Here is a 26,647-nt window from a genome sequence, read left to right as displayed (position 1 = left end):
TAAGATTCCATAAAAACTTTTATACCTGGGTTCCTATATTGTCCTCATGGTATTAGGTGAATAAACCACCCTGTCCTTGTTACCAAAAGTGGGAAAAACTTACATTTGTCTCATCTTACATTATTCCAAGCAATTCCTTCTTCAAGGGGATAAAAATCACAATATTGGTCAATCGGAGAACAGAATTCATGCATATTCAGACTTTGCCAGGGTGGATAACAAAGAAATTCACTGAAGAGGAAAAAAGCTTAAATTTGACTTATTTCTGAAAAAACTATTCTCTGTGTGACATGATGAGAAAATATCAAGAAACACCAAGAGAACCACCAACTGGAGCCAAACACATGTTGCAATCTCTGTTCCTCTCCAAATTTGTAGAATTTATAGAAATGGTATAAAAATACTTAGTAAATATTTTAAAACCTTGAAAACAAGAACATTCATTTAATGAGAAACTGTGAAGAAATTGCAAAAGAAGAAAGGCAAATTGAAAACCATATGCGTGACTTTCAGTGCGTTCCCCAAACCAGCAGCATTAGCTGCTGGGAATTTGTTTGAAATGCAAATTCTTGAACCCTAACCCACACCCACTGAACCAGAAACACAGTTTGGGAACTGAGAATGTATCAATTAACAAATTTGAATTTAACAAGTATAAAACATACTTTCAATAGTTTGGAACATTTACAGATACTGACTATATAATTGGCAACAAAGGAATTGTTAAAGAAAACTCATATTATTGCATTTGAGTTAGAATTTGCTAGTCACTGATACAGTTTGGATGTTTGTCCCCTCCAAATCCATGTTGAAATGTAATCCCCAGTGGAGGTAGGGCCTAGCAGGAGGTATTCAGATCACTGGGGCAGATCCCTCATGATTTGCTTAGTTAGCATGATGAGTGAGTTCTTGCTCAGTTAGTTGACATGAAATGTGGTTGTTTAAAAGTGCGCAGTCCCTTCCCCTTCTCTCTTGCTCCTGCTTGCCATGCAATACTCCGGCTCCCCCTTTGCTTTCTGCCATGATTATAGGCTTCCTGAAGTCTCATCAGAAGCAGATGCCAGCACCCTGATTTCTGTACAGCCTGCAGAACCATGAGCCAATTAAGCTTTTCCTTATACATTACCCTGCCATGGGTATTTCTTTATAGCAATGCAAGAAATGACTAACACGGTCACATTTTTATTTTATTTACATAGCTAGCAAGGAGAAAAACTAGATGCAGAGGTTTGATAAGCCTGCACAATTTAGGTGGCAATGGAACTTACCAACACAATTCATCAACATAAGTAAGCAAATTTCCATTTCCTGTAACTATAGTCTGTGGATTAACTCAACAATAACATATTTTATATATTTTGAAATCAATACTGCATTTACTAAATAGGAACTTTGTATTTGGCACTGGATGAAATCCCAAGAACTCTGTATTGAATAGCTCAGGAAGAACCTGCTATTGACTCATGAACTCATAACTGCTAGATTCTTCATAGCAAAAGCAAGAGACAATGCAGAAATGCAAATGTAAATAAGACCTTTCCCCACCTGTTTGACTGTTTCCTGTGTTCTGAGATCACTGGAAAATAAATATTCCCCAACTCCCTCTTATTTTTTAACTGAAGAGGGTAACAACCAGTCTGGTATAGTAACTTGGAAACTCAAACTTTCAGATAATGAAATCATTTCCTGCCAAAGCTTCATATTCTTGTTGACACATTCTTATTCTAAACCAAGACTAAATAAATTTCTTTTTTGGTTTATAATTTCTTTCTGAAGTTTCCACAAATTCAGGAAATTGGTGTCATATAGGTCATATTCACTGACAAAAATGCAATATTAGAAAAGGATCCTTTAAAAATCTATGCATGTGACAAATATATAACACACTCCAAAAAAAAAAAAAAAGCTTAAAGAAAGCCCAGCTGAAGGTGGGAATGTATAAATTGTGGCATATTCATAGTTCAAAATGAATAAATTTTAAAGTTAATATTGAATGAATAAAGCAAATGGCAGAACGATTTGTATAAATTTTGAAAACATGCAAAATAATATTACATTAGTTATGGATACCTACCTATGGTATTGATAACAACATGAAATTAAATGATAAATTTCAGCTTCAGTGCAGTGGCTACCTCTGAAAATGGAGGGAAATTGGATGGGGGTTATACAAGATGTTTCAACTGTAGCTAATGTTTTCTTTTATTTAAAAAATTCAAGCGAACAGAAGGTGGAGGAACACAGACTTTTTCTCTTATTTTCTATGCTTTTCTGTATGTTTGAAATATTCACAATTTAAAAAAATTAAAAACTGGAAGACAACAAAATCCCTGTGTATCAAAATCCGAGATGCAGGTAAAGAAGTCCAGAGGAAAATGTATAGCCTAAATTATTAGAAAACAGGAACTGAAAATAAATGAATTAAAATTTACAGGTAAGTTGGAAAAGAAAACAAAAAGAGTAAAAAGAATAAAAACATAAATGAATTGAATATAAAACAAAATACATAAAAAATACTAAGTTGTCCAATATAATTTAAAACTGTTGGAAAAATAAACCAACATGCCAGACCAGTGACTTGTTTTTGATCTCAGAACTGCTTTAGACTTAAAATCTAATTTCTATCAATATTCAATGTACTAGAAATTAAAACCAAGAAAACTGGAAGTTTACTAATTTAAAATAACAATATAATGAACATATTTTCATGAACTATAACTTCATTTTCCAAAACTCAAAAGATATAATGAGAAGAGTGGCATGACTTTACATATTTGCAGATCTTTTTTGTAGAGAAGGGGTCTCCCTATGTTGCCTAGGCTGCTCTTGAACTCCCGGCCTCCTCAAGGGATCCTCCCACTCCGGCCTTCCATAGTGCTGTAATGAGTCATGAGCCACTGCACCCGGCCTTGTAAAGCTCTTTAATTCCTGGCCTAATAGAAGGCAACTGCTTCCGAATTCAATCTGTTGTGATATGTTGTTTTGGTTGAAGTGTATGAAAAGAATCTGGCCTCACACAGACATATCCTTGGAAAAAAGGCAGCTATTTCAGACAACTGTGGATGTTCTTTAATGCTACAGCCAAACTCAAGTGGTAATTTATTAAAGATTAACCACAATATGGAGTCTGAAATGATATCAATGAACTTTTTGCACTGTTACATTAAAGTCCATTGGTTTGTCGTGCCCTTTTTTTTTTTTTTGAGATGGAGTTTCTCTCTTGTTGCCTAGGCTGGAGTGCAGTGGCACAATCTCAGCTCACTGCAACCTCTGCCTCCCTAGTTCAAGTGATTCTCTCACCTCAGCCTCCCGAGTAGCTGGGATTACAGGTGCCCACCACCACGCCCAGCCCTGTCTTGCTTTTTGAAGGGATCTTTCACCCATGCATGACTTTGTAACACTGTGCATTGATAATTTGGAAAATACTGGTTCACTGAGTTATACAGATCTTCCAAATGTTGACACACTTTATTACACATATCACAAAATCACATTCATTACCATCACTACTGATCTCATCAGAAGACATTCTTAGGTGACTTTGATATTGTAGTAGGACTTTTACTGGGGTGAGTAGTGGTGTAAATACAGTAACAAACAAACAATTGGGAGCCACTGCTTTAACACTTGCTGAGGTACCATTCAGCGCAGATGTCAATATGGTGAAAAAGGCAAATAACATCTTATTATGAAAATTAAGTTTGACCTTGCAAACTCCTAGAAAGGGTCTTGGAGATTCCCAGTGGTCTGCAAACCATACTTTTGAGAACCACAAAGGTAGGCAATCCTTTGCAAAGTAGAATCAAGACAAAATGAGAGAAGGCACCTTAACAACAGGAACAAATGGAGGGAAAAAAATGAGTAAATTTAAAAATTATCAGACTATGTATAGTCTAATTTAAAAATTACTCTAGTAATTTATATAATTACACTCACATTTATAAATGCATACATATATAAAAAAAATTTTAATGACTATAAATAAGGCAATCAAGCCAGACAGCTTAGGTTGGAGGTTGGAAACCCGGTTCCTCTACTTAGTAGCTGTGAGACCTTGGATAATTTAATTTTCCTCCCTGTGCCTCAGTTTCCTTATCTATAAAATGAAGATGATGAAAGCACAACCCTGGTCAGTTAAATTCTACGGAAGATTAAATGAACTAACGTAGCTGCTTAAAAAACATCTGGCATGTGACAGGTTGTACAAGTGGTATGTTGGCTGCCTTGTAGAACTCTGCCAACAAATATGAAATGGCCAGATTTCCTAGGAAAATAAAAATGACAGAAACGTAGTCAAGAAAAAAAATCTACCACCCAGGTTGCAGAACAGCCTAAGAAGTTAGTGTCCTTTCCCAACCATAGTCTCCAACTATGCTTTGCGGAGTCTCCCTCTTCTGCACATCCTAAGTAGACCCAAAAGCTGCTCTGTAACTCCAGTTAATACAAGTCCAGTCCAACCCAGTTTAATAACCCATCTCCCATCTGCCCCCTGGCTTTAATAATGTCAACAAGGAATTGTCTTCTCTTTCATTTTTCCTTTGCCCTCCCTTTTCTGGGGACCCAAATGAATGAGATCAAGGGACAAACATGTCTTAACCGCGGGTGTAACTGCAGCCTCCTTCTGGTGGTAACTGCTTCTCCCTACATCTCATCCTGGGCAGATTCCACAAGTGGCAGGTGCCCACATGCAGTCTCTGTCCCGGGATGCAAGACACATGAAAAATCTAGCTCTAACTCTGTGAGCAATACAGCTATTGCCCACAGCTATACACCACATAGCCTCCTGCAGCTAGAGTGAAACACATGCAAGGCAGCTCAAGCCTGGATGCTTTACACAATATCACTACCTCCAGGAAACGAATTAGTTTTCCTACCCCACACCCAGGGGTATGGCCGGCTTCACAGGCATCCCCACTCCTCCCTTCCATGTCTCTCTCTTCTCTTTTTGGGGATCAAGAAGTCTGCCCCTGACTATTCTTTATGCTCTTCCTGTAAGCTTTCTTCAATGTGTCATTTTCTTAGGGCTTTCTGCCTCAGTTGACTGTGATAGTGGCAAGGAGAGCCATTGAGTTTGATGACACAGAATTCCTTCTCTTTTGATGCTCCCTTCCTCTCCTGGAGATAGGTTTGTAATACACTGGGAGGAGGCGGACAGTCGGGGATTGAGGCAAGGAGGCTACTTTGGCCTTTAATCACTCAGTGCAACTAAGGAGCTGGGAATCTTTAACTGTAAGGGGAATGAACGTAGAGCAGAGAATTATCTTCGCTTATCTGAACAATCACTGAGAGTGTGATAACATTTTCCTATGTGATTCTGTAGTGAGAAAGGACAGATTGATGCAAGTATCAGGGACACAACTTTTAATAATGTCATACAAGAACCATTAACAATTACAGCTGTCAAGTTAGAAAAGGCAATGTTGTGAACTTCCTGCTACTTCAGAGGCAAAAGATGAATGACTGTAAGGTTGGGATGTTGAGGGAAGGGATACAAACTGACAGGAGACTGGACTGTGTCCCCAGAGTCCTTTGAAATTTATTTTTTTAAATTCAAACATACAGAAAGGTTGAAAAAAATAATAGAATTACACAATTCTTCTGAGGAACTTAGCTCTGAAGAGAGGAAGAGTAGCAAGAAGACACTGTAACTTGGAAGGCAGAATTTGTTTGTTACAGGTGGCAGCAACAGGAGCACCTTTAGGCAATGGGAAAGGACAAAGGAAAGAGGCTGATGATGTAGTATCTGGCCTTCAGATCAATTTCCTAATGATTTGCTGAAAGCAGCAAAGGTAGCAAAAGGTAGCTTGAATCCCCACACCAGTCCTCACTGACCATAAGAAGTCACTTCAGTTGATTTCTATATGCCTTAGAAATACTACATGTGCAGTGAAGTGAAAAGGTTAGGAAGCACCACTTGAGATAATCTTCAACCTCCAAAAATGAATTTTATCCATTCATTCAAATAGTCGAGCACAATGACGTATCAGGCACTGTCTCAGGCTACAGATACAGCAAAGAACCAAAGAGATGTTTCTTGTCCTTGTGGAGCTTACTTACTGGTGGGAACAAGGGGAGTAGAAATCAAGTATGACAGACAATAAGGCAGAATAGGGAGGGCAGAAGGATAGCAGATAGTCAGGAAAGACTTAATGAGAAGGGTGACATTTAAGCAGATTTCAACACAGTGAAGGAGCAAGCCAAAGCTGACACACCAGAGGAGAGTTCCAAGCCCAGAGAAGAGAAAATGCAGAGGCCCCATGACAGAAGCATGACCGTTATGTGCACCAAAATAACAAGATGACCACAGTGCAGCCTAATGGGTACTTCAGTACTCAATGGCACAAGATATTTCTCAGTGGTTATTCAGCATCTGAAGTGTTTTTAACCAATTATTAAAAAAAACTTTCATCGGCCGGGCACAGTGGTTCACACCGGTAATCCCAGCACTTTGGGAGGCCAAGATGGGTGGATCACTTGAGGTCAGCAGTTCAAGACCAGCCTGGCCAACAAGGTGAAAACCTTTTTCTACTAAAAATACAAAAATTAGCCAGGCATGGTGGCTGGTGCCTGTAATCCCAGCTACATGAGAATCGCTTGAACCCAGGAGACGGAGGTTGCAGTAAGCCCAGATCGTGCCACTGCACTCCTGCGTGGACAACAGAGTGAGACTCTGTATCAAAAAACAGTAACAACAATAACAACAACAACAAAAAAGATGACACATGTAAACGGTGTAACAGTGCCTGAAAAAGAAAACTAAAAGTTAATTATTACTTCAAAAAAATAATAGTAATGGTAAAAATAGAGCTCCTCTACCTGAAGTGTGGGTGTTAAGTCTGAAATTCTAAACGCTTGCTCTGTCCTTTCTGAAACCCCAGCACTCCTGGGGCACTTTATATTGGACCAAACCGAAGAGGACCCAGAGCACCAGTTAGAAAGGTTATAGAAGCTACATAAACCTATCTTGTTGAATGGTTGCCAGTTAATAGCTGTATTCTAAATTACAATGATCTGTACTACTAATGAAATCTGTTAAAGCTCAATAAAAATTAGAACAAGTCAAGTTTGAATAATAAGCATCCTTTTATTTGCTGACGCCATTACAAAAACCGATTACATTAGCAACAAAAAAGTGTTTTCTTGAGTTGAAGTCAGAGGCAGTTACTTCCCAAAATGTTAAGTAAAACAGTGTTCAACATCAGTATTAAAATGTTAAATTTTACATTGTCTTTACCACTTTGATCTTCTGAACAATTTTATTGAGCAAAATAAGATAAAAGATTACATGTTTATCTTCAGGAATGTAAAGGTCTAATTATTCAAACAGTTTTTATTATAAAACTAAACTCTGAAGGTGTCTACAGAGTTGGCTTTTTTTTTTCTTTCTTTAAATCAGTAGTCTAACAAGGATTAGAAAAGACAAAACTCTGTTCAGTGTTTCTGACAAAGTAGAAAGGGTGAAAACATAAATAAGGCTTTAATTTGGCAAAATATAATACAATGCCTTTTTTATCCTCAAATGAACAGTTTCCCAATTACTTCACTCTGTAAAAGATCAGAAAGAATGAATTTCACTTTAAAACAAAGCAACAGAAGGCAATCAGAAGACATTTGTCAAACACCAAAAGTACATATTCCATTTGATCTAGCATGGCCCTTTCAAATAGACTCAAAGTAATTCACACTAATGGTAATCAAAATGAGAAAAATCTCAGGATTCAAAGGAAACAAGCTTTTAGGTAGATATTTTTGAATGTGAGCCAAATTCTGTTAGAAAACATTTAAGACAACAACACTGGTAATCCATTTTTATTAAGTCCTACTCAAGAGAATGTAAAGCTAAAGTGAGTGAGTAGCAATGAAAAGAGGTTGAATACAACCTTACCCCAGTGAACAAATAATTTAAAAGAGCAGAAATAGATTTTTTTTTTTTTTAGCTCATATGAAGTTTTCTAAGTCACATAAGATGACTACAGAAATTAAACTTCAAAAGCCATTACAGAGACTAAGAGGACTTAACCAAACACAACATGTTAAATTTTGCCTTGGATTCTGGTTTGGGGAAAATAGTTAAAAAGCTACTTTGGGTACGATTGACAAAATGTGAACAAAGGTTTAATATCAGATACTACATAACTACTATTTTGTCTTTTTGGATGTAATAATGGTACCACTGATTGGTAAAACAATGTCTTGTTTTCGGAGATGCGTGCTAAAGTACTTAGAGATAAAATGTCATAACGACTAAAAGTTACTTTCAATTAGTTTAACAACAACAAAATATGTAGACATATAGAAAGAGATGAAGCAGGTGGAGGGTTTATGGGTGTTGTACTATTCTTTCAACTTTATGTGTGAAGTTTTTCAAAATAAAAAGTTTAGAGGAAAGAAGCAATTGGAAAATTAAAAAGCAAAGTTATCACTGGCTATTAACAGTTGATTGGAAAGTCTAAAAAGATCACTAGTACATTAAACTCTAAAGTGCTATGTAAACATATTACAGAAAATGAAAACCTGATCCATACGATAGCCAAGGTTCAGTGTAGAAATAAGATAAGTTTTTCTCCAGAGCATTAACTCTTGTACTTCAGGAGCACTACAAAAGGACTTTTTCTTCCAGAAACACTTAAGAATCTATTTGTTAAAGGGGGTACAGAGAGCACACACAGAGCTTCACCTCCATTTCATCTGGATAATACTGTAAGCCTCTCCAATACACTACTGACAAACCAAATACCAACTTTAGGAAAAAGTCAGAATTCACTGACAAAATTTCTAAGAGGCTGGCAAAAAAAATAAACAAATAAAAAGACAAAATGAGGAGAAAAGAAAACAGTGACAAAAGGGATCAGTGAACACAGTGCCTGAATTAGGGAGAAGAAAAGCAATGATTAACAACACAAGCCCTGTACCCAAACTACCTTGATTTAAACCCCAGCTCGCCCATTTATTAGCCGTATGACCTTGGACAAGTTATAGAATCTCTTTGGGTCTTTTGTAACATGGGAATAATAATACCTACCTACCTAACGCACAGGGTGGTTGTGAAGATTAAAGGAGCTGCCACATGTTGGAAGCATGCTTATGCTTACAGGCATACTCATGAAGTATCAGCTATTTAAATTATCATCCTCCCTCAACAGGATTCTACAAACTGGTTCCAAGATAAGGTAACCTGGGATAATAAAGTTTTCTGATTTGGTTAGAAATACACCTAGAAAACTTAGAAACCAGGCAAATGTGAAACATAAAGAGTAGATATCTGGGAACAAAAAAGTATATTATAAAATGCCAATACTGTCAATTCATATAAAAGGCATCTTAATCAATCTCCCACTCCCCTCAAATGGAAAGAGGAGGATGGTACCCTTTTCTTTTTTTGATGGGGGGGAGGAAAAATAGGTAATGGGAAAAAAAATTTCCAAAAGAAAAGTTTTCACAAATTAAAGATATCAGTTCTAAGAAACGCTAAATACTATGTATCAGGATTTAGAAAAACTACATCACTGCATATTATCTCTTGCATATTTGTTTTTAAAAACAACTCTCCCTTTACTATGTGCAGCATTATCATAAACAATTCATAAGTACTTGTGTATATTTTTAAAGGTTTCTTGACATTAGATATATTAACCTATTACCTACATTCTAATGATTAAGAAATGTGTTATTTTCAATTTAATCATCTCGTGTCAGTTTAAATAGAGTATACGGGAGGGAGAATACATGTAGCAAAAATGATAGCTAAGGATAAAAACCTGAGGGTAACACAAACATTTAACGGGTATAAAGAAGAGCTATGGGAACCAAAACATAAGCACATAAGGAAGAATTATCAACGTCAATGCCAGGCAGAGCCTAAGGAATGAAGAAGTTCGAGAGGGTCTGGTGGGCCTCTATTTTCATAACAATCTAGCCTATCATTCATGATATAATACTGTCAACCACCCACTTGCCAAACTTGGACTTATGTTTATCAGCTGACAAAAGAATGTTGTGCTATCACTTAGGGGAGCTGTCTGCCAACTGCATTGTGAGGGTATACAGACATATTTTAATAAATTACTATAATTCTGTAAATCAAAAAGAAAAAGTGTTATTATCAATGATTCATATGTCTCAAATGTAATACAATTAAAACAAATGTGGCAACGGACAAGCCAAAAATAGTTCACAAGACTTAAAATGAGCAGACTATGTATTTAGGAAGAAAAGAAAAATATTAAAGAACATCTATGAGATGCTAAAGAGAGAATATTGCTTAGGTCTAAAGGCAAGGGGTAATAGGCAATCTTTTAATTGTTTAAGCTCTCTAGAAATGAAACCCTTCCCTTATAACGCAAAGGTCTAACATCAGCATTTTTGACATATTTCATAAGTACTTTCAGTATCTCATCACATGCAAAAGAAGGGCCTATATTGGATCTAGCAATTAGGGATCATTAATGATTTTTGCAAAAATGATTTCATTGAAATAGCAGGAAGAAAAGCCATTCTAGAGTGTATAAAGTAATCAATAACAATAAATAAGTAGATAGAGAGTATTTTCTTAAGAATACTAAATAGTAAAAAAGTAAAAAATAACGGTGGTAACCTGAAGGAAGTACAAGGTTAAAATAAGCCATCTGAGCATGTTTTCAAGACTGAACAGAGGGAGCCAGTGGAAAGAATAAGGCTGAAGTCCTGGGAAGGAGCGATGGAAGAGTTTCCCTAGGAAGCAAGGTTACTTCCTAATTTGGAAAAGCGAGCAAATTGGCAGAATTTTTACACTGGGAAACTGGAGAAGTCAGCTTACCAAGGATAAAAGATTTGGGATGAGGCTTAATTACTTTTGTTGATATGCTGAAGAATGAGCTGGGCTTATCATATAGAAAGTCATGTTAGAGATAACTGACCTGAATTAGCATTTTGAAGGAGAGCATGTGTCAAGGTAGGCCAGAGGATGATCACTCTAAAGTGAGACAAAATGCTCCTGTAACATCAAAATGGAAGTCCATCCCAACTTTTCCAGAATACCTAAGCTCTCCCTGAGGCCTTGTATAGCCCAACACAGTATTATCAGGGGTTCTGAAAGGGATAATTCAGTGATGAGTTGCCCCTCAGAGTCTCCAGGATATCATGATTGTTTCAGAGAAAATATCTTCAAAAGAAGAATATCTGAAGTATTCAGTGCATATCTGAATACTCTAATTACACTCTAGGCAGTGTGACTTAAGTTATTCATAAAACAGGTAAAATCCAGGTAGCAACAGAAAAAACAAAACAACAAAAAAAAAAACCTACAACCAGAAAAACAAAAACTGCATTCACCGCTGGAATACAAGTCATTTTAAAATGCTACCAAATCTGAGCCTTCCAAGGTAATATAGACAATAAAAGCTCATAACATGACTTGGTTAATTATGGGTTTAGCTATCCTCAAGTAAAAATCTCACTTCAGGAGCTAATGAATAAATTTCTTAGATTACCTAACAAAAGCAAACTTGAATAAAAACCAGCTTTCAATTTTATGACACTGTGATGACTTTACTTTCAGTTCAGCAATCTTACCTCAGTTAAAATGTTATGGTCATTTTATTTTGGGAGGAGGAAAGGAGGAAGGAAGGGAAGGGGGAGAAAAGGTCACAGATACTTACTCTAAACTGAGAACAGAATAAACTAACGAAGCAGTTGCAGGTATTGAGGCAACACACAAAAACCCAGGCAGCCAAGTTACAAGAGAATCTGTTTGATACAAAGGTCAAAGGAGGCAAAGATAACCCCTCCAAGCTACAAGACCTTCAAAATATGCACAAAATAGAACTAAAGCTCCAAGAAAGCTTAAGGCTGTCATCTGAAGTTCTGAGAGAGATAAAGAAGGAATATTTCCTCTAGTGAAGTGAGCTTCCTTTATTTATGTAAATACACATTACACATACACCTAACGTCAATTACCCATAGACAGCAATATTTCAGTTGTCCTTACCTAACACCTGGTAGTGCTCTTTCTCTTTTGTGAGCTGTTGGTTTACTGCCTGAAGCAACTGCTGTAACTGTGTTACAGTCTGATTTAGACTTACAGACATTGTCTCCTTCTCAGAAGACTCCTAAAAAGAAGATGGAAGTGATGATAAACTCCATACATAAGGAAAAGAAATGTACAACCAAACAACAGAAAATGTTATATTGCTGATTTAAACACAAACATTAAAAAATCTGAACAATGACATGAAAATCAACAATAACAAAAACCACATAGAGAAATACTGTTTGCTAACTAGTGGTGCAAACTAGTTGGCACCAAAGAAAACTATGTTATAAATGTTGTCACTTGGACACAAAAGGAAAAAAATCTAGAATCTATGAATATCAGAAATATATCCATTTTTTCTTTCAGAAAAAAAAATTTGCCCTGCAAAAGAAAGCACATTCCAAATAGTAAAAAAAGTTAATATATATTGAGCTCTTACTAAGTAAGTGCCAGGCACTGTTGTAAGTACCACCTACTATTTTAAGTGTTTTATGTATTAACTCATTTACTTCTTTCAAAAACCCCACAGGATAGGTACTATTATCATTGCCTTTTACAGATGGGGCAACTAAAGCACAAAGTGGCTAAGATCTGCCCAAATTCACATAGCTACTAAGTGGCAGAGCCAGGATTCAAACATAGGCAGTCTAGCTCCAGAGTCTATACTCTAAGCCAGCGGTACCCAACCGTTTTGGCACCAGGGACCAGTTTTGTGGAAGACAATTTTTCCACAGATGGGTGAGTGCGGGGATAGTTTCAGGATGAAACTGTTCCACCTCAGATCATCAGGCATTAGATTCTCATAAGGAGTATGCAGTTCACAATAGGGTTTGCACTCCTATGAGAATCTAATGCTGCCACTGATCTGACAGGAGGCAGAGCTCAGGCGGTAATGGTCATTAACCCACCACTCATCTCCTGCTGTGTGGCCTGGTTCCTAAAAAGCCACTGACTGGTACCCGTCCACAGTCCAGGGATTGGGGACCCCTGCTCCATACCTCTCAACACAACCCTTAAAATTAACATACCTCACTAAGCAAAAATGAGATCAAACATCAGTGAAAACACTACGTTTTAGGGACAGGATATTTTCAAGAAAGATGACTTTCAGAGATGGACCTTATACATTTTTGTTCTTCACACAGGTCACAAGGTAACTAGCTCAGAGATCTGGGGATGAAGAAAATACATACCATTTCTGGGGAAACATCACTATTTTCAATAACAGTAGTGTCTCCAGCAGCTTTTACTATTTTTGACTGGATAAGCTCCAGTGACTGTTGAGCCTATAAGGAAAGCAATATGGTAGCTACTAAATAATACAGTTGATAAATACATAAAAAATGAATAATTTTATTCATTTTGTAGAAGGTAAAAGCTCCTCTCAAAAGACAACACAGGTTTTTCCCTCCAAAATGAAAATAGCTTCACCCCCCACCAGATTATAAGAACATATGTTCACTGTTTTTAAAAGCTTAAGTAATACAGAAACTATATAAAGAAATTTAAAAACAGAAATAACCGTAGTTGATATTTCGGTTAGTATTAGTCTAGATTAAAGGTTAGTCAAATCTGGCCCAAAGCCTGTTTTTGTACAGAACACAAGCTAAGAATATTTTTTACTTTTTAAAGGGCCATGTTGCTGGGCGCAGTGGCTCACGCCTGTAATCCTAGCACTTTGGGAGGCCGAGGCGGGCGGATCACCTGAGGTTGGGAGTTCGAGACCAGCCTGACCAACATGGAGAAACCCCATTTCTACTAAAAATACAAAATCAGCTGGGTATGGTGGCACATGCCTGTAATTCTAGCTACTAGGGAGGCTGAGGAAGGAGAATCGACTGAACCTGGGAGGCGGAGGTTGCAGTGAGCCAAGATCGTGCCATTGCACTCCAGCCTGAGCAACAAGAGTGAAACTCCATCTCAAAAAAAAAAATTTCTTTCAACTCTTTAAAAGGAGAATTATTTTTTAAAATGAGATAACTTTTAAAATCTATCAGAATATCAAATATTTAAATGTTAGACAATATCTAATATTGGTGAGGGTATAGGGAAATACACGTTCTCATACCATGTTGAGAGGAGTATAAATTACTACTGTTGGGTTTCTGGGATTCCATTTTATACTATCAAAATTTAAGGCATGCGTACCTCTTGTTCTTGCAATTCCAAAAAGTGACATTTGTTTTGCTAATGATGATATATCCATAAACACTACCATAGCTCTAAAACAGCTTTGATATAAGAATATGTGAATTCTACTATTAAAAATAGACCTCAAAACAGAATTATAAATAATCTGTCAAACCAATGCAAAGAAATGCAGTCCTAAAAATCATTCATTTGCATTGAGATTAGGAAAAATATATTTGTATGAAGAAATAAATGAAGGAAAAACTTCTGAAAAAAACAGAAATTTATATCTTTGTTTTATCCAAAATACCAAGAGAAACATACTTTGTAAATGAATACACAGCCAAATCCCAATTTTAAAAAATATATGGATGCAGCCAAATTTTAATAACTCCAACTAAATTTTACTCTGTACTTTATAAAGCAATTAATTATAGAAACGTGAGGAAATAATGAGGTGAATTAAGAATCCTGGAAAAACAAGCCGAAAAGTTTCGTTCCAAAATAGTAACTAATAACAAGCAGCTTAAATTTATAAAAGGTTAATATAATGATGCAAAACAACAAATCCAGAATTAGCAGCATAAGTTTGCTTAAGACTAAACACACAACATAGGCTCGTGATACTACATCTCTAGGACAAACAGTGCCTACCTTATGCAAATCACCAGCTACCTTCTGTCTTTCATTTTGTTCAGTTCTAAGTTTTGTGAGTGTTTCATTTAACTGTGCCTTCAACTGTAAAAATAAAGGAACACCACAATTAACTTAATTTGCATCATTCTTTGATTATGCTGATACCTCTAGGACTGAAGAATGAATGGGATTGCTAACAGTTATTATGCACAGTGGATTAGCCAATATGCTGCACCAGATGTATAGAAAGGCTAAGCAGTAGAGGTTCCCATCTGTAAAGCTAAACATAAGAAAAGCCACAGAAATGAACTACAGTTTAGAGTAGAAAACTGCAAATGCAAAAACAAAACCATCAAATTCCAGTAAAGTGCCTTTTAAAGGTATCACTATTTGTAACAGTCACTGAAATTATTCCAAATTAAAAGCCAAATAGATACTTTATCCATTAGTTTTTAAAGGCTTTCTTAATCTATACAGTTCAATTAAAGAGTCAATTATACAATATTTTTAAAAACATTGAACAGAAGACTACAAATCCAGTCAAATTAAAACTCCCAAAATACTGACCATCGTTTAAGGCTTCACTAAGGGGTAGTACAAGACCACACTGGCCTAAATTATACCATCAAGAAATGCCTTACGACACACCTATGAATAACCAATCTGTCAAAACAGAAAGTTCTGTAACTCCAGTGCGAATATATAATGCCACTTCTCTGATTTTCCAATTAAATATGAGCAAGGAAAATGAACTATATTGCTCCCAAAAAACTGTCTTCTTATTCTCATAAGGTATTTGTTTTTGCTTCCCACCCATGGGCACTTTTGAAACAGTTCTAGAGGCCCAAAGCGGGAAATACAAGGCAGTGACATTTAAAATTGGAGGGAGAATTAAAAAGGGGCGGCAGTGGGGCGGAGGGAAACTCCACTTGGAAATTTTATCTGAGGAATTCTATGTAAGTACCCAAATAAATTTTGCTCCTTTACACAACTTTGAGTTTTAATATTCTCCATCAGAGAAATGAATCTTTTGGCCCAAGAATACACAAAGAACGCACAGGCAAACAAAGCTATTTTATCATAAAAAGTAGCAGCAGTTATTCTGAGCAAACAAACATTAAAATAAAGATTCCAAACTCAAGACTAGGGAAAAAAAGTAAGTATCAACCACTCAAAATGATCTCCTGACAGAAGTAGAGGGACAAAAAATCAAAATAAAGCATTAAGCTGAGTGGAGATGTAACCATGTAACTGTTGAGTCAGCCACTAAGCACCAAAGTTAATAAGTAAAACTCTAACAACTAGTTAGAAATGATTTTTTAAAAACACAGAGTGAGGACTTATAGCCATGACATATCACAGTCCTAATCTGTGCAATGTATAGCATAGAACTAGTCTCACAATGCAGTGTGAATGAGTTCAATTAAAGTAAAACATTGGTAAATAAAACAAAGATTTAAAAATTAGAGGTGTAGGGCTCTGTGTGTGTAGGGCTGTGTGTGTATGAACATCCCTAATCTGAAAATCTGAACTCTGAAATGCTCCAAAATCCTAAACTTTTTAAGCACTGACATGACACTCAAAGGAAATGTTCACTGGAGCATTTCAGATTTCGGGTTTTCAGATAAGGGACACATACAGAGCAAGCATATAATACAAATAATCCAAAATCCCCCCCAAAATAGCTGGTTCCAAGCATTCCAGATAAAGAATATGCAACCTGTATTTCACACAGCTCTACTCTAAAAATTGATTCCCATAAATTTTTGCCATAACATAGGATACCAACCACAAATGAATGAGTTAAAGTTTTCTTGGTACATGGAATAATGCTAACAAGAAAATTCCAAACTGGGCAGGGTGAACTTTGGGTAAAGAAAAAACTTACTTACTGTAATCTTCTGAGAGTTTATTAAGGTACTCAAAAAAAAAAAAATCTAATCCCTGTGCTGTAACAATTTTTAACTCACAAGGAAGACCTAAAAATTGTTGTTTGAAACAGAGAGCAAGACAGCCATATTTGTCTAATAGCTAAATCTGTCACAATCAGTACAGTTTTTAGAAAACTTGAGAATAGGAATACAGGGTACCATATGTTCTAAGACATTTAGCTAACTTTATCTCAAAGTCTATGCTTTTAGGATTACTATGCTCTAAATAGTATGTTGATAATAAAGACTCTTGTACGCTTTTTAATATTTGTAATATATAGAGAGACTAGGTTAAAATTAGAAACTGGATTAGATTACTGCCCTTGAATGAAGAATACGTGTCTTTGACTTTCAATATAATCTTCTCCCAGGTTAGAAAATAAAAGGCCCCATTAGCTATGATAGTCTGAGAAGAAAATCTTCGTAACTCAGCCAATCTTTCATTTCTTTATTCACAGAAAAGACTGCTGTTTGAGAAAATAGGATTTATAAAACATCGAAAATTTTGAAAAAGAGTTGGAAGCCAAACATGCCATTGTTAGGAGCTAAGAAAAGACGGATCATTTTAGGAGTCAAGAAAAGAAAGATAATCTTAGGAATCATCGGAATATGAAGATTATCTTAGACTTACAAAAAGGCCAAGCTAAAGATGTTAGCAAAGAAAAAAAAGCTTGGATGGTTTCTCCACATGTCAACAAAGTGTTTTCAGTGCCTACTTGATACCCAGTGGAGGACAAGCTTCTTACCAAATTTAGCTCTTCATTCTGTCTTACTGCTTCAGAATATGAATCATCAAGTTTTTTCTGCAATTCAGTCAACAGATCTTTCAGCTGCAATGAAGTTTAGAGTTTAAGATTGATCTCCTTATGATAGCCCATGTTTTGTATGCTACTCGGAAGCTCTGCCACAAACAACTTATACTGAAATATCACTGTTATAAACTTAATCTGAATTGAGAAGCAAGTTTGAAAAGATTCTGTTTTAAGTACCTCTCTGACTTCTGTAACATAGGTAGATCGTTCCATCTCTGCCTTTTCTAGTTCCATTTCCAAATGTTCTCGTTCTCTTCTCAGCTAGCAATGCAACAAAGGAAAAGTTAACACACTTAAAATTTCCTTTCATAATATTTCCCCACAAGGCAAAATTATGACACTTATGAATATAAAACTATATCAACTCAAACACTACCCAAGATATTAAGAGCATAACTATAAAGTAATCTTAAACTATAGATCTTCAGACAACCGTTAATGCTAAAAACAAATCCATAGGTTACAAGTAAAACAATCAAATAACATACATTTTCAATATCCTTATTTTCTCTTCTTAATCGCTCTAGCTCTTGTTCTGAAGATGTAAATGATGACTGCATCTGAAATGTGAAACAATTATATGGCCAAGTAAACCACCAAGGATATAGCAGTTTCTATCCTGTAGAATTCTGATCAATTAAAAGACACTTCCAAGGTTTGGAAATGCATCTCATTTAAAGTCTTACTGAATTTTAAAAGACCTTAAAAATGAGTCACATTGAACTTGATTTAAATTGTGGTCCAAACCTACTCCATTTGTCTATCAGGCTCGGCTAAAAGTGATTAATTTTTGATTAGTATTAACTGATATTCAGCTGTATTTATTCTGCAAGTGCATTAGAGTACCATCAGCAACTGTAAATTCTGCACATTGGCCCCAAAAAATAAGTGAGTAATGGTACTCTTTATCACGCTGAAGTAAAAGGGAGAAAAATTAAGGTTGCACAATAACATTCAGGTCCCACGAATAGAAGAACTTTTTCTTGAATTCTATATTATGGGTTAAATACTTTAAAACTGATTTTGAACCCAGTATTCTTTACCTTATCACACGATAGTTCTGTAACTAGCACTCTACATTCTATATGATTACCCTTTAGTCATACTTTAAAACCGGTGATTTTCAAACTTGGGTGGGCATTAGACTATTCTGGAGGGCTCATGAAAACACAGACTGCTGCCACCCCACATACATGTTTTGGATTTGGTAGCTGGGTTGGGGCCCAAGAATGTGCATGGTGATGCTGATACTGCTGGTTCAAGCCCCACACATTGAGAACCACTGCTCTAAGCTTTTCTTTTGTAAATACCTGTTTAATAGTCTTGTGTGATTCATCGACCTTAACTTTCCATTTATTTTCTTCTTGCTCAACACTCCTCTGTAGCTTCTGTAAAATTCCTTCCTACAGACAAAAGTATAGTTGTTTTGAAAAATTCATGTTCTAATGCCAAGATAAAACTATTTAGGCCACGAAGGAAGAAGGTAATGATTTAAAGTAAAATCAAAATGTAGATTAAAAATCATTTCCTACTGTTTCTGCAAGGACGGATTTGTATTTTTCACACTCAAGCTGTAACAATGTGTGCATTTCATCAGCTTCTTTTAACTTGTGCTCTAGAACCTGCAAAGAACGAAATAAAGAAAAATTCCATAATTCTACCGGAAAGTTTTACGCTTCAAGTTTGTTTTAGTACTTAATACTGTAGTATGATAAATGGTTTCAAAGTGTTTTATAAGGAAACACTACATTTCAACCTTTCTAAGTAGCAGTGAAGTTCATTCAATGACCCTTTTGGTCATTTTTATTAAACAATGTTATAATAAATAGTCTTGGTACTAAAGTCTTTAGTCAGGTGGTAAGATCAAAGCAGACCCACATGTGAAGGACGGTCACAATGCCTATACTACACACATGGGAAAGAGGATTTTATTCATGCCACTTGAGATACAAGAAAACAATAATAATAAATCCCCCCAATTTCAGTAGCCAAGGATAAAAACCAATCCAGTTTCTAAATACCTCTAACGATGTATTTGGGGATGCTTCAGCAAACCAGTGAGATTCTACCTATCTCGACTGATCTTTACTTTTTAAACCTAGGCTAAAAAGATAGTAAGGGATAAATATTCAATTTTAGAAACAATTAAAATACAGAGTTAAAGGAATGGCAAACACTAGCTTTGTAAACAAATCAAATGCAAAGACAACTTACTGTATTTCAACTAAAATTTAAACAAAATGAAATCACCTTCTTACACTTTCTCAAAAGAGCCTTATTCGATTATCTTTTATCTTTTCCAAGCTCATGAAGACAAAATCTTATTCTTCTTTTTTCTATGTTTAAATTACAAACAGTTCATTTGTTGAACTAACCTTAACCTCCTCCGACCCTGAAGTTCCAGCCATACATTCTTTTGCCTTTTTTTCAAATCCATGCAACCATTCACTGTAACTCTGTGGAGGAGAAAAGTTAAAATCATTAATTTCCAAAGAAAAAAAAATCCAAATAAAATAGGTCAAACATTTAAAATAACCAAATTAGATAATTATAAAAGAAACCTACATAGACAAACAGGACATAGCTACAAATTTCAAAGAGGAATGTAATTACTGCATAAGTTGGACATAACCCACTTTTAAAACAAGCACTAAAAACAGACCTACGTACCTACCATCAAAATAAAATCTTATATACCTAACCAAGAGTATTTTCAACTAAATTCTGCAGTTGCAGTTAGAAAAACCTGGGCTCAAATCTGGCCTCTACCACTTACTAGCACCAGGACAAATAATCTTTAAAACACAAAAAACCCAGAATAATTTTTCAAAACTGTTTCCAGGTAAAACAGTTCTCAAAAATGAAGTATTTTGAGTTCATAAAGTGGAGGTTCAACTGAAGATGTTTCATTTGGAGGATTTCAAATTCTATGAAAATGCTCCAAGGACTCTAAAATTATTTCATTCAAATTAGGAAATATTATTAAGCATTTTAAAAATCCTAATGAGAAGTGATATGCATACACATTTACTTGTTTAAATCCAACAAAAACTCAATTTGTACTGACAGGTTAGCTGGTAAATATGCATATATTACAGTTTTGGCATTTACTCTAAATTTTAGAATAAATTACTCTAAATTATTGATGCTTATCTGAATTTTACACTTTGATAAAGTGTATCTGTGTGTTAGATACTTTAAATCAAATTTCCTCTTATTCCTTCTTTTAAGTCTTTGGATTAAATTTAAGAAAAAAAACTCATGAAATTTTTATTAACTGCTATAATATAAACTGTTACATATGCAGCTGAATCAGGGTTCTCTGTAAACTATCAAATAACAAAAAACAAAAGTAGATGCTGAGTCACTCCATAGTACAATACCTTTAATATCAAATTAGTTTTAAAACACTATTTAACATTCTCACATTATAAATCTGAACCAAGACTAAATGTACACTGTCAGAATCCTACTTAACAGTTTCAACTATTGGTACCCAACATAAATTAAGATAAAAAACTAGTTTCGTTGCTTAAAGTTTGTAAATTTCCCTCTAGGTCATGTAATTTAGATCTCTCCTATGTTGACTGCTCAGCAAAACAGCAAAAGGAAACAGTAAAAAAAATTTATGTACTTTTATATCTACTGATTATCTTGACTTATCTTAATGTTAATGAAGCTTATTGCTTTATTATTTTATAACGTAAATAGTTTATTGTCCTTCATATCTTTACAAACCTAAAATGCCAGACTCTAATGTTAGCACATAGAAAGTTTAGTACATTTCTTGTAGACTATATGCAGAAATATTCAACTTTTAACAACTATATGAACAAAAGCCAAACAGTATCATCCATATATTATGATGACTTATAAACATTTATAGTGTCAAAAAGATCTGGTTACTGAGAGTGGGTAGTATTGCTGTTAGAAAAGAAAATTTTTACTGCTGGTGATCTTATACAATCTTTGAAGAACAGAAATTATCAATCATTAATTCTCTTGGCTCACAAAGTACTGCCAAAAAATACATCCCCCAATGTTATTTCCATAAATAAAAAGTAGAACCAAAAACAGGTTATGCCACAAACAAAAAAAAATAAATATATTAATAGCAACCCTTTCTCTTAGGTTCAATTTAACAACAGCACTAGAACTGATAGCGTATCGATACGTTTACTCAGTGCTAGATATTTCATCAGTTCAACTCAAAAGTGGTAGAGATCTCCTAAACTGATCAAATCGGAACATATCCTCGATAGTTACAATGGAAACAAAGGAGTTTTCTCTCCTTACTTGAAATAAATGTAGGCTATACTTAACTCAGACTACAAATAGAACAAGCCATTAAGTTTACTTACCCCACCCCTAGCACCCACAGAGCTCCTTGGAGAAATAGTTGATTCTATGTTTGGGGCAGGAAATGTATATGATAAATCAGGAGCACCTTATCATACCACAAAGCATAGAAGCTATCAAAGTTTAGCAGCATTGTGTCAAAACGACTTGGTAACCAACCTAAATAAGTTCCAATGGGCCAAACGAAGACAAGCAGACATTACGAATCTCCTGATGAAAGTGCACACCACCACCTATGAAGTGGTCTTGCCCCTACTCTACCCTACCCCCAAAATACTGAGCCTTAATCTGACCAGGAATCAGATTCCTGATTACAGATTTGATATATAAAAGATACATAAAGAAAAGAGGAACATGCTAACACCAGAGGGATGCAGTCAACTAAATCCAAACTGTGGGAAACTTCATAGGAAACCACTAAGTTTTGTTTTTGTTTTTTTTTTTAAAGGAGGTGGGGTGTTGCTGAGAAAGAGTCGGGGAACCCGTGGATTAAAATATATCTAAGAGATGTCTCAAACCAGTTACATACTGACCTTATTTGGATCCTGATTAAAACAAACTACAATAAGTTATTATTTAATAAAATAGACAGTTTATATGACAACTGGAGAAATACATACTATACAAAATTAAGAATGTATTTTTAAGTGTAATATCACACTTTTTAAAAAGAAATCCTTATGTTTTAGAAATGTGTACTGAAATATTTACCAATGAAATGCTCTGATGTTTGAGTTCCTTCAAAATAATCTAGGGAGCGCAAGGTGGGAGGTAAAAGATTGCTTATATGCATGCCATGTACTGATATGCATATAAGTGCTATGGAGAGATGTTGGGTACATGAGGCCTCATTATGCTTGTCTCTCTGTTGAATAGTTTTCCATTAAATAAGAAAAAAAAAAAAGACCCTACACTCTATTCTAGGAAACTCACATGCACATTCACTGACTTTCTCTGCCCTCAAGTAATTATTGTTAATTCTCTGAACAAAGGAGAACATGTACTACCTCAAGTAAACCAAGTTTTTCTATATTATCTGTAAGATTTCTGCTTGAAGAAGGTAATAGATGACCAAAAATCTTGAGTTTTAAAATGTAAAGAGCCTGGTTCATAGTATCAAGTACATTAAGGAAGTGTTGCTAAAACTAAGAAGCAATCACTTAAAATTAAGTTTTAAATAAAGCCATTAAGAATGTTACCATATTGGTTTTATTAGCATTAAAAAACATTTCTTTCCCAAATATGATGTTTTCAATCTTCTAAATAATGTCTCATATATAAAATTTTATAGAAACAATAGTATCAGGTAAATAGAAATGAGTTTTGAACCAAGTTATTAATCTTTACTGAAAAGCACGAGCTTAACAATAGGAAAGATCAAGAAATCAGCACTCTACTGAAACCAAGTGGAGTGCAAATGATGTTGCTTATTCATACCTTTCTTGAATAATGTCATCATGTTAAAAAAAATAATAAATTAGTCTTACCAAATCAGAAGGGACAGACACCTTTGGAAATAATTTTTTGAGAACTTCTTTAGCCTCCAACTCAACAGCTTCCACCTCTTGCTGTCTTTCCTAAAGCAGAAGATGAACCAAATCAGACTTACAAGATCACAGAATGTTTTTAGAAAAAGAAAAGAAAAATAACTATAGTGTTTTAAATTCTACAGGAAGAAAAAGTTAAAAAAAATTTTTAATACTGACAAATGTTAAAATTTCCCACTTTAAGATATTAAAATGCTCCCATAAGAAAAAATCTGCAAAATCTCTAAAGCATCCTAAATATCAAATAATGCCTCAGCAATATCTGACAATATGGACATTTTCCTTGGCATTTAGAAATCAAGTGATTTGCCTGTCCAGGAACAATTCAAAAACAGACACAAAAAACATTTCTTATAGCTAAAACTTTATAAACTACCTACAGTAGAAAAATACACATTGGAGGAACACAACTGAGGTTTATTGGCCAGTATATCTCTATTAAAAAAATGGATCACTGATGGACTATATAACATCATGGCATTAAAATGGTAACTTTCTTATTTCCAACTTCAAGGTCATGTGAAGTATTTATGCTAAACAAGGAGGACCATCAAAATCTGATGGATGATATAAATGGGAAAAAGAAAGAACAAGGAGCAACTGATGGTGTATTACTTCACTAATGCCACACATCATAAAAACTAGTTCTGACACTTGTATATGGACTCTGCTATAAATTTACAAATATTACAAATGTGTAAGTCTAAATTTGCTGATATTAAATCCAAGTCTAATGGATATCAATTATAAACTCAAAACCATGGTTTGTCAAAATTAGGGTAATGACTTATCACACACCAAAAAAAAAAAATCTAACATTCAAACTACCTCCACAAGATTAAAAAAAAAAAAGACCCCTATAAAAATGCACATCTAAACCAAGCCAAGAAAATCATCTAAAAACAGTCACAAAGTTCAACAGGTGACAAGAAGGCAAGCAAGCTAGAAACATCTCAACCATATCTTTCCCCCAACATTTACATGTGAAATTTGAAATCTATCACTGATTCAAGGTCTACACACTTCAATTTTAGAAAATCTAATCACATGAAAATTTACACAATAAACAGCTACAGATTTTGCCATTTTCCATACACACAAAAAGCTGTTAAAGATCAGCAGCAGTATTTTTACAATAGGTGTTTTAATAGGATATTTTCAATAATTCAATGAAGTCCACTAATTTTCAGGAATACACCTAACTGCATAAAATAAGGAAAATAATTAATGCTATTTCAAGGACATTAAGAGATAATTCTTATCATTTGATCAAAGTACTAATCTTTAAAGAAAACCGGTTAGGAAAAGAGACACAAGGAACAGCTTTTCGAAAACTTCCCAAGGAAAAAAAAAGACTAACTAAAAGAACAAAGTATCTGACATAACCAAAAGCCACAAACATGGGAACTTACTTTTATTTGGTATTAACAATTTTAGCTAAGAAGTTTTCATCTGACATAGTAGTTGGGTTATAGATAGCAATTTCCATTCCACTTTAACATCTGGGAAAGATCTAATATTGAAAACTGAACTATAATTTGCATACCATCTTTAAGTGAAATGTTTAAGAGTTTCTTTCAGTAGCTCCTCAAGAGTATTTAGCCTCTAAAAATAATCCTGTAAAGACAGCATATATCATCCTCTTTACATTTTAGGTAAGCTGACTGTAACTTATTTCTAGTTAAAATACTAAAAGTGTTTCACATAGTTCCTTTTCATCACAACATAATTTATGGCACTGGGTCAATCAACATCCCTTTACACCTATGCTATCTAAGGACTGTCTAAATTCCATTAAAATATAGAAGACTTCCAATTATATTCTCTGTAGATCTTTAGCTATGCAAGAAGGCATCATGCACAAAAATTCATTCTTTTAGAATTATAAAATGCAAAAATGCCTGTGGCAAGTAGCATGTAAGTAACTTCTTGTAGGAATGGCATCATTAGCAACCAGATACCCAGTCCCACTAACAAAACCAAAAAGGTGGCTCTTAACCATCAAAAACAAAGTAATAGAAACAACCAGAAACCACACTAAAACCCTCATCGCTGACAGAAATGACTGTACAATTGCAACCACTCCCAGTGAAATAATAATGAAATGTCCCAATGAAATGTCCTATCTGACCTAGATTTTCCTACTCTCTGGTCCCAATATACCTGTCAGCTATCTCGAATTTAACCTTTACTGAAAATTATGGCTAGATGAATAGAGATATAGTTAAATACAAATCCACTAAGCTATAGGAAATGTAACTACAAACGTATACTTGCTAAAAAAAAAAAAAAAAAAATTTACGGAACTGTTTTATGCTTAAACATTCCTTCGGGTGTCACTAAGACTTATATTAAAGATTCAATAGAGTACCATGGCACACAAAATATTTTCATAGTGCTAAAATTAATCATGTAGGTTCCTTCATTTACCTGTCTGCAAAATTCAATACCCCTGTTTCACATTTATTCTTGGCAGGAATTTTCAAAATACTTGACTGGACTGGCAGATTCAATTTTCTCAATCTTTAAAAACAACTTCTCTATTACAATTCATTAGAAATCTTCACACCCAATGGTACAACTTGAGCTCAAGGAGAATGTCCTCCATTGTTCTGAAGACAGAGGGGGCTATATATTTCAGGAATACTTTACATACTCTGGCCAAGAGAATTATCCCTTGATAGTAATATTTCATCTAAACATGCCATATGTGTCATTGCTAGCTAGTAATACATGAAGTTTCAGTCCACCACCTCTAAGGAACCATTCCAAGCAACACACCCAAAGTTGATTCCTTTCCTTTGATCATTTTTCTACCTTATCTGAGACATCTTGGTGTGCCCTCCAAAACACCTAGTTTATGGCACATCCTACATATTCAAATGTGTTTGTTAATTCACCTAGATTTCTTTGGTTCAAAGTTTTCATGAAAGTTATCTTAACCAACCCAAAAGGCGCATATTGTCTGACAAGAGGTTAACATCAGTCTTCTGAGACTCTTCAGCTTAAAGTTGTGCTCAACAAAGCCCAAACAATCAGGTAATCACTACAAATCAGCATGCCCAAAATTAAAGTTTCAAGGAGTAGATGAAAAAAGCAGAGATGACAGACATGATAAATGTGGATAAGGAGATTTTATATTTAAATTGCAGTAAAAGTAAATGCTTTAGTCTGATTTTAAGACAAGCTGCAGATTTTCTCTGTTCAGTGGATTGTTTCTAG

At 34.9% G+C, this 26,647-nt stretch overlaps 1 protein-coding gene across 33 annotated transcripts in view; it reads right to left on the bottom strand.

Annotated features, from left to right (window-relative positions):
• Positions 1 to 7,064: 7,064 nt before the first annotated feature.
• Positions 7,065 to 26,647, bottom strand: part of KTN1 (kinectin 1) — a 103,260-nt gene continuing 83,677 nt past the window's right edge. For 12 of the 33 annotated variants that reach the window (XM_063651612.1, XM_063651621.1, XM_063651618.1 and 9 more), the window contains 10 exons: positions 23,366 to 23,455; positions 19,895 to 19,975; positions 19,052 to 19,141; positions 18,830 to 18,922; positions 18,008 to 18,079; positions 17,697 to 17,780; positions 17,454 to 17,537; positions 14,795 to 14,878; positions 13,204 to 13,296; positions 7,065 to 12,086 (listed from right to left, as the gene is read on the bottom strand). In XM_063651612.1, coding sequence (XP_063507682.1) covers positions 11,952 to 12,086; positions 13,204 to 13,296; positions 14,795 to 14,878; positions 17,454 to 17,537; positions 17,697 to 17,780; positions 18,008 to 18,079; positions 18,830 to 18,922; positions 19,052 to 19,141; positions 19,895 to 19,975; positions 23,366 to 23,455 — 906 coding nt within the window. In that variant the 3' untranslated portion in view covers positions 7,065 to 11,951. The remainder of the gene's footprint in view (positions 12,087 to 13,203; positions 13,297 to 14,794; positions 14,879 to 17,453; positions 17,538 to 17,696; positions 17,781 to 18,007; positions 18,080 to 18,829; positions 18,923 to 19,051; positions 19,142 to 19,894; positions 19,976 to 23,365; positions 23,456 to 26,647) is intronic. The other 21 variants (XM_054449125.2, XM_054449137.2, XM_054449131.2 and 18 more) reach the window with 4 other exon arrangements.

The sequence above is a fragment of the Pongo pygmaeus genome, chromosome 15, assembly GCF_028885625.2.
Source record: "Pongo pygmaeus isolate AG05252 chromosome 15, NHGRI_mPonPyg2-v2.0_pri, whole genome shotgun sequence".
NCBI classification, from domain to species: domain Eukaryota; kingdom Metazoa; phylum Chordata; class Mammalia; order Primates; family Hominidae; genus Pongo; species Pongo pygmaeus.
This window is presented reverse-complemented; position numbering and strand designations above follow the sequence as displayed.